The sequence below is a fragment of the Wolffia australiana genome, chromosome 2 (genome assembly GCF_029677425.1).
Source record: "Wolffia australiana isolate 7733 chromosome 2, ASM2967742v1".
NCBI lineage: Eukaryota > Viridiplantae > Streptophyta > Magnoliopsida > Alismatales > Araceae > Wolffia > Wolffia australiana.
The window spans coordinates 9,398,758-9,407,980 of NC_135836.1; the positions used below are offsets into that span (position 1 = coordinate 9,398,758).

The window sequence follows — 9,223 nt, forward strand, 5'->3', positions numbered from 1 at the left end:
ATTTCTAAACAATATGCATTTCTCCTCAGCAACCCTTAGTATATAGTCACTCCTTAAGTAGTATTCAGGACAAGGCCTAATTTCATGTATTTCAACATGAATAATTTTAGATCAGAAATTTATTACTTCAGAGATAAAAAACTGCAAATGTAATTAAGACTTCCTTGCAGCAATGCCTCCTTGTTTGTGTGTGCTATTTTCTCAAGTCCTCTTTTCCTCCACGTTTCTCTTTCGAGTAAATTCGTTGATTTGTATTTGACCTTTGGTGCTTAAAACCAAAATATATTATTCATTCCTGTACCAAATGAGATGCTTCCAACTTGTATGATTATTTAACACAACAAAACACAGCTTTTATCTCAAACATAATATTCAAAATCAAATCAAATAAATCTCCAGAGGTCAATATTTCCACGTTCTTCATCAACCATCCAATTCCTTCGTGTCCAAGTTCAAACCCCTGTAACTCTGTAAAAACTTAACCAAAATATGTAATTCCAAGTTATGTGGATTTTTATGAATGTAAGCAATGATTCATAAATAGAAAAAATGTTGAAATCAATTTAAAGCCTATTTTAAAGATGACAAACTTGTCACAAGGTCGAGGATGCGCAAAATTCGGAGGCCAACCTTCATTCCTTTGAATCTTCAATCACCACGCACCAAATAAGACGATTCCAAGTTCTATGGACTCAAAATGATGCTAGCAAAAAATATCATCTTGAAGCAATCATGAAAAATGGCTTGAAAATTGCTTTAGGGAGTGAAAAATATCTCTAGCTTTTGGATTGCGATTTTCAATTATTAAGGAGAAGGGAGTTTCAATTTATGGCTCAAAACTGTATATGGATTGACATAGAAATCCAAAAGATAATAATGGTAATTTATCAGTTGTCCAACAGTCATACATATTTATTCTGATTAAAAAATATGAAACATTAATCCTTTTAATTTTGAATTTTATATTTACTATTTTGCCTTAAGTTCAAAATGCCTCTCAAGTATTAAGGGTGAAAACTAGCTGTTATACCAATGATTTTGGCTTTGAAATAATCTAAAATTTTCACGTATTTTTGGTAAATAATTTTACTCAAGATATCACCATTAGATAGTAATACCTTCATGTAATTAATCTTCATCAAATCATCAAATAATTCAGAATTAAATACCCAAAGATAGTAATTAGGAATTCGAAGAAGTTAGACCAACCAAATGAGGTCAAATTCAGAAAAATATTTGAACAGTGTTTGACAATGCGTTTGTCTTCATGTTGTAGATAATCTAAGTCTGAAATCCATGATTTGACTTGTTCACCATATGGTCAAACTAAGTAGCTTTCTAAAATTACTAAGGGCGCTATTCGGTTTTCACTTACAATCAATTAACTATTTGACTGAGGATCTATGGTGCTTTATCACAATACCTATTAAGGTATACATTACTTTGAACATTCATCAAAACACATATTAAAGCATTTTACTAAAATGTCCTTAAAGCTCAATCTTCACTCCTTTCTCCTCAATAATTAACTAAAAAAATATGTTTTTGGAATTCTCTTATGATATCAATTACCAATTGATACTGATGATGATCTCAACATCTTTATTTCCTTTCTATATTATGATTATATTTTATGGATCCTTTGTCTTTTCTTATTAGGGCCCTAATTATAAATATAAATTCTAGGATACTCCTAGAATACCAATGATAATGACTATGATGTTGCTTCCAACATATCTATCTTATGTAATTATTCTAATGGCAGATTCAATGGATCCTTTGTACCTTATATTCACTTTCGTATGAAAAAACATAGATCTGAGATGCTCTTTGATAGGGTTTGACGGTCCCGGTCTGGTCTGGATTTTCTGCAAAGACCTAAACCTTACCTACACTTTGGTTCCGTTCTGGCCCATTCTTGTTCAGTCCTGATCCGGTCCGGACTGATCCCTGTCTGATCAGGTTCACTAGTCACTATCAAAGTAAAAGTACAAAATTTATGTTCATAGTAATGTCAAATATCCACTACATCAAGTGGGTGCCTAACAAACCAGAATTTGGGTTGAATAGGTCATTTTAAAGGCTATGATTTATGCAAAAATATTTATAAAAATTTCCTTACTTCGAATAGGGTAAGTAAGGGTTGAATACAAAAGTATCATGCAATGAGAGAATAAATTTATTTCAAATATATTTTAAAATAATTGTTTTAGGTGATTTATATTTTTTCTGGATTTTAAGATTTTTTAACTAGGAAAATCAATGCAAAAATTTAAACAAAAATACATATTTATTTTTTATATAAGTTTTATAATTAATTGTATTTTTTAAAGAAATTATTGGGGAATTTTTAGGGCAAGAAATAAGATTTAACATTCAAGAAAACCTTCGGCCGTAATTTGGGTGGTGGCGCTTTGCTGGGGAGAGGGTAGTAGACTAAAGACACTGCCTTTTTCAGAGATGTTAGATGCATTGGAAAGATTGAAGTCTAGGCTATCCTTTGGAATTTTTACCATGACAAAATGGTGAGAAAATTCAAACCAAACATTCATGAGATCACACAAACCTTTTTGTCACTTCCCCCAAGGACCAAGTGGTGCTCTTTCCCCAAGAACCTTGATCATCCTTGAATTCTCTCTCCGACACTCTTGTAGAATGAGAATGTATCACAGAAATCTGATGCACTAGGCCTCCAACAACAATTTGGGAGCAGAAATCCAAGATGAGAAACAAAGAGAGGGGATAAGAGAATAAATAAAAGTGCACTAACTCGCCCAGCCATCGGATTCAATTCCAAGTGCTTGGAGGGATAGGATTTCTTTGTTTCCATCCAGCGCCCACATGCCCTCCTTCTCAGATGTGTAACTAGACCTTTCAAATTAAAATTGTGGGTTTCCACAATTGTTGCCTTTAGTAGACCCAGTCTTTAAGAATGTTTGAATGTGCTTCTAGAATGGGCTTCTTGTGATTTTAGTCACAAAAATGAAAACCCATTATTTTATTATTTTTCTTAAACATCTTAAATTTTGATTTTAGTCATCGTTCTTGCATTATTTTCATATTGATTACTTGTTTTCCTCGTTCTCTCATCTCTCTCCAAATCTAATTAGCTTGGGATTTTAAGTGTGATGATATAATTTACACAATAATTAATTTAGAAATAAGGTATGATGTGTCTTTGGATGACACAAAATCTATTCATCGTCAAAAACCATCATCGTGCTGTAGTGATGTACCAAAAACAATGGCTGAAATTATAAGCACAAACTTAGCAAAAAAAGTAAGACAAAATTGTGACAAATGGTAAGACTAGGATCCCATCAAAGTTGTGGAGGCACTTTAAATCATGCCATATCAAGGAACACACATGTCTAAAGCCTTATTCATGTGTGAAACCTATCTCAGGTTATTTTATGAAGACTTCAAAATATTTAGGTAGATCAAAGTCAAGTCATGTATGTTTTGAAGGCATAAACTTATGAGCAGAAGCAACAGGGAGAGGGAGTGACCAAAGTGTGTGCCACTTAACTTAACATATTATATTTATGTATTACACTACAAGGTTTCAAACTCAAAAGCACTTTTATTAGACCTCATTATGAGTGTGACAATACCTCTCACTCGTTGACCATCCAAATTTTAAGAATGTATTGGTCATTTATGCTAAACGTGAGTTGCATATATTCCAAGTGAGAAGACTGTACAACACACAACAGTTCAAATATTTACATAGAAAAATTCAATGCTGAAATATTTGCACAAGCCAGTTAAAAAAGAGTTTCTCATGATGAACACGTGGACCATCTCGAATAGAGTTGCCATACTTCATTAACATGCATTTGGTGGAGTTATTGCACAACATGCTGAAGAATTATAATCTCACATAATAATTAATAAACTATTATGTACTAATGACTAAAATTAATTTTTTTCCTCTATTTAGGTGCTTTATATCACAACTGATAAAGCTAGGTATAGTAAAAACATGTTTGAAGCTTTAGAAACATTCATGAAGGGTACTGGCTTAGACTTCACTGGCCAAAATCACACACAATGCAAGGCACGTGTTCCAAACTTATGAATGCAATCAGGATTGAAGAAGCCAGGTATCTGCGCATATGAATTTTTCTTATTTATAGTGTGATCTTTCATAATTATTTTAGCACAAACTTTGACTCATATTACAAAGCCAATGAACAATTACCCAAATACAAAAAAGTAAGCTACTCTATCATGGCTGAAGAGTGGGAATTCTTGAGAAGGTTTATAAATAAACGTGAAGGTTTTCATAATGTTGCCAATATCCTTTCACAATCACAGGCCCCAGCACAAGTAGTACATTAAGGTTGAATCAACTTCCAACAGATCAATTGTAGTGAACAGTTCATGGGCTTGACAGACCTCTGCTGACCTCCCAAGGTGATGCGTAAAAACTTGAGGATTTGTGAAAATATTAATTAGTATCACAAAAAATATATAATATTCCTCGAGGATGTTAATAATAGGTTTAATCCTATAGGGAAGGACCAGAATCCACGAACTAGGGCCTGCGCAATGACCCACCAAGGGAATGTTTGAGATGACCCAAATTTAATGGAATTAGATGATGTAAGACTACCCAATAAAATTTTTGAATAAAATTTTTAAATGCTTATCATTTACCAATAACATATCAAAATTAAGGGGACACAAGGTACCTCACAGCTAGGAGCCAATAGCTTGGTTGCTCTAATGTTGAATGGACTTGATTGACATTGATCATTAGTTCCACTAGAGGGTGTGACGCTAAAAGACATGGTGTGGAAGGCAGATGTAGAGAGACAATACTGGACTGGTGGTAGTGAAGTCTGAGAGCAATGGGATAACAGGGGAAAAAATGATAAGGATTGGCAGGTATGTTTGAGGAAGTTGACAGTGGTGACAGAAAAGGTTGTGGGGAGGGAAAACAAGGGGGATAGGAAAGCCACTAGAAAAGAGATAGTACTATGGCAACAACTTCAGATCATTGCCTTGTCATGTATCAGCACTGTCGCAGATAGCCAATCGTTATCACCTAGAATATCCGAGTACTTTGTTTTAAACACCAAAAATATGCCTTTAAAAATCTACGGTTCAACTCTGACAAACAAACTCACGGTCTTCTTAAAGGAAAGAAACATGCAGTAAGGGAGAAGAAATGAACATGGAACGTTAAGAGAGGTGGAAAATATAGACGCGTGAGTGATATGGTACATGAAAGAAGAGGGGTATGGACATCTTTAATAACAGAGAGAAAACATTAATATATGGTTGTGTACTGAAGGGAGAGAGAAGAGACAGAAGCCAGGAGAGAAAAAAACAACGAGAAAGATAACTGAATAAAAATAAGGGTAGGAGAAAAGTCAGAGAGGTAGAGAAATGAGTTAATGACAAGAGAGGAGACTGAAGGGAGAAAAGTCAAAGACAATGCTTGATGCAGAAGAGCGAAAAAGAGATACCATAAACAAAGGTAATGGCTCAGTATGAATAGCAAAAAGGGTGGCTGAGATAGGAGAGAAAAATAATTGGAAAGAGAAGGGGAGAAATATTTTGAAGGAGAATAGAGCAAAAGAAAGAGGGAGTGAGAGGGAGGGGGTGAGAGAAGAAAATTATGGGCTTTTAAAGGGGCTTTATCATAAGGTCTCTTTGCAATTAATGAACAAGGTCACTTAAAAGTGTGTATAATGCAATGAAGAAGAAGTTGATAGATTTTCAACATCACTTGAATTTGAAGCCTAAGTTATGCTTTGCGACAATGTTAGACCTGAGAAAGAGGCTTGAGTTTATCCTTGATGATAACATTTTTTATTATCCTCATTGTTGTCAAATTTCTCTATAAGCTGTCTATCTCTTCTACTTCAACCAGCTAACAGATAATTGAACACCAACCGTTATTCTTTCAAAGTGCTAAAAAATTATGATTGCATTGATGGAGCTGGAGAAAACAATCACAAGTTCAAGTCAAAGATCTAGTGGAGATGAACTGAATGACTAATTAAAAAAGCCTTGCATTGGTCCTCAGAATGACCCACTTTGATGGTTGTATGAAGTTGGGTATACGAATGATTCACATCTTTAAATTTTATTTTTGTAGTTAACAAAGGACTTCCTCTCTTTTAAGAGTGATAATCCCTCTAAAAAGTATCTTTTTTGACATGAAGAGGGATTATCATTCTTAAAAGAGGACAACTATATGTAATATATATATATATATATATATATATATATATATATTGTTAACTTTGACATACTGGGCTAATAAAGCCAATGAGGAATACAAAGAGGAAGATGACCAAGTCAAGGAAATTGAAGGGTACAACAATAAATACTAAGAATATTGTGATTATGTTTTACAGTATTATTATTTAACTTGTTAGAATGTCCTTTCATAATTTTGTGTTCTTAATCATGATGCGTGTCTGCGCTTCTTTTAGGTTGTGGCAGCAAGGTGACACTATGTTGGATGTGGTGTGACGATAAACATGAGCCAATGTGATCTAGGAAGCAGCATCCAATGCGAGAATTTAGTTTTCAAGATGGACTTTAGCAATTACTTTCTGATATATTATTCCATGTACCATAAGTCCATGACATTTTTTATTTTTATACTTTGACTTTGACATTGACTAGTCTACCTAACAGGACCAGGACTGGACTCGGACCAAACAAGACCTTACTTGGACCTAATCAGGACAGGATTGGGACATGATAAGATCAAACAAAACTGGACTAGAACCAGACAAATGTTAGGTAAGTTTTAGATCTTTGTCAAAGTTCAAGACTGGAGTGGGCCTTCCCAACCCAACTAGTCATAATGCACTCAAAACTGTCAATGTAGACTGCATCTCCACCTTTTACCACAGAGTGGATGGATTTTTTTACTTCACCTCCAACCATGTTATCTTCTCAATAGGAGTGCATTGTATGTTCTAAGACATCATCTCTAGAAGGGACCCCTTGAATATATGGTCTTCATCACGAACCACATCCCCACTAATGCTTCTGCAAACTATATAAAAGCTCCTGATCAGGTCATTATCAGTCTCTCCAATCTAGGGGCTCATTGGCAAAATAAGCATTCACTTGGGCCATAGGGCTCAACTCCACAAAATGGAGCAAGCACGCCTGGATAAGTGCCAGCCTAGACCATCCATTTACCTTGCGTTCACCCCTCCAGTAGCAGTGATGCTGATGATGACAAACCCAAAATGATTGATGCAAATTGCCATAAAAGTCAAGTCAGTTTGCTATCGAGGCGTACAAATGGTTGTTTGGCTCTGTGTAGAAATTCAACAGACATGGGTGAGAATTTCAGGTTGCTCCCGATCCCTTATGCAATGGAGGGGGGGGGGGATTGGGGGTTGTTTTGGTGCAAAAATCCCAATTCTTTACTGTTCAAAACTGCCAGAGAAAGACAAGAACTGAGGCACAAGAGAGACAAGAAACAAGAGAACGAGAGAAATATAGATAAGATAGAGATGAGCCATGAGAGAGAAAATTGTAAGAGAGATGAGCCATGAGAGAGAAAATTGTATGAGAGAGATGACAAACAAGAGAGAGAAAGTTATGAGCAACACAATAGAGAGAGAGAGAGATGAGCAAAAACAGAGATAGAGATGAGCAGAAACAGAGAGAGAGAGAGAGAGAGAGAGAGATAAAGATATGAACAACCATAGAAAGAGAGATGAGTGATAAGGTCCCTCTTAAGGATCTATCATGTGACCAAGAGGAGGCAATGTCATCTGGCACATACGACCAAAAGCCACACATGTTGACCATCCTTCAAGATAGTGTCAGGAACTGTCAGGTGGATTATCCTTCAAGATAGTGTCAGGAACTGTCTGGTGGATCATTCTTCAAGATAGTGGCAGTTGGCAGAAGTTGGAGATTCTCCATCATCATCAGGATGGAGTTCCTATTTTGTTCACCTTCTCCCAGTATTCTTCCCTTTCGCTAGCGCATGGAGATCATAATCTTTGAGTCTTCATCATTCTGGTATCATTCTTGAGAGTTCTATTCTTGGAAGTATTCACAAGTCTCATCCAACTGGTCAGTTCTGGAAGCATTCATCTGTTTGTATGGAATATTTGGATACATTCTATATTCCAGTAATTCTTGATTAATACCATGTGCAGTCTACCAGTAAAGGTCCGGATCGTAAAAATGAGCAACAACAAAGAGAGAGAGATAGAGAGAGAAAAATAGATGAGCAACAAGAGAGACATAGATATGAACTATAGAGTGAGAGAGAGAAGAGGGGTGAGAAACGAGAGCAAAAAGAGATGAAATACAACATTGAAGAGAGACAAGAAACGAGAGCAGAGAGAGAGAGAGAGAAAGAGAGGAAAAACGAGAGCGAAGAGAGATAAGAAACGAAAGCAAAGAGAGATGACAAACAAGAGTGATGACAGCGTGATGAGACAGACAAAAAAGGAGAGAAAGAGTAAGAAACAAAGAAATGCCCCAGAATCACACCTCTTGGCCAGACGACCTGCACAGTGTGTGGGGTAGAAGCTCCACAAGCTGCACGACTGTGTACCGCACGTAATCTGAACATCCCTACTCAACGATGAATAGGATCAGAATGTAGGGAAATCTGTTTATTTTATGGGGGTGAAAAGAAACAATGTTTTATCAGGGTTTAATCGGAATTTTATCATCACCAGACACGTTTATAAGAAGCAGCAGAGATTAGATTCTGTGGTCACAGATTCTGGATAGCATTGCATGGAGGGACTTCCTCTCCCTCTGAACTTCGTAGGGCAGAGACGAAACCTGAGATGAAATGAGAAAGGCCAAACTTTGACTTGTGAAACCCATAAACGAAAATAAAGGGGATTGGGGGAGTTATCAAAAAACTTCTGCATCGGCCACGAAAATGCTGCCGCTTATAGATTACTCGTCTGGACCTGCAACATACCTTCGATAAAATCTGAGCAGTTTGTCTGCGAGGATATTGTTGGAGAACTGACTTCAAACCTGTGATTATAAATTTAAATCGTAGAATTTTTAAAATATATTGCGAATTACCATCTTGGGCTGAAGAAGATACCTCGCGCTTGCCGTTCGATGTTGTAAATTGAGTGAACAATGCCCTGAATTTGGCTGCTGGTTTTCCTGGGTTAGACCAAAAAAAAGGAGATGAGAAGGCTAACGTGAATATCTTATAAGATTGACGATTTCAAACCCACCTTAGCTCCTTCTT

At 36.0% G+C, this 9,223-nt stretch overlaps 1 protein-coding gene across 2 annotated transcripts in view; it reads right to left on the reverse strand.

Moving 5' to 3' along the window:
• Positions 1-8,384: 8,384 nt before the first annotated feature.
• The window catches only part of LOC144716759 (alanine-tRNA ligase), a 3,154-nt gene continuing 2,315 nt past the window's right edge, over positions 8,385-9,223 (reverse strand). The window contains exons 5-9 of one of the 2 annotated variants that reach the window (XM_078592003.1): positions 9,210-9,223; positions 9,071-9,135; positions 8,939-8,997; positions 8,682-8,793; positions 8,385-8,577 (exon numbers count right to left, since the gene is read on the reverse strand). The exon at positions 9,210-9,223 is cut by the window's right edge and continues 39 nt beyond it. In XM_078592003.1, coding sequence (XP_078448129.1) covers positions 8,710-8,793; positions 8,939-8,997; positions 9,071-9,135; positions 9,210-9,223 — 222 coding nt within the window. In that variant the 3' untranslated portion in view covers positions 8,385-8,577; positions 8,682-8,709. Of the gene's footprint in view, positions 8,578-8,603; positions 8,794-8,938; positions 8,998-9,070; positions 9,136-9,209 lie in introns of those variants that run through there. The other variant, XM_078592002.1, reaches the window with a different exon arrangement.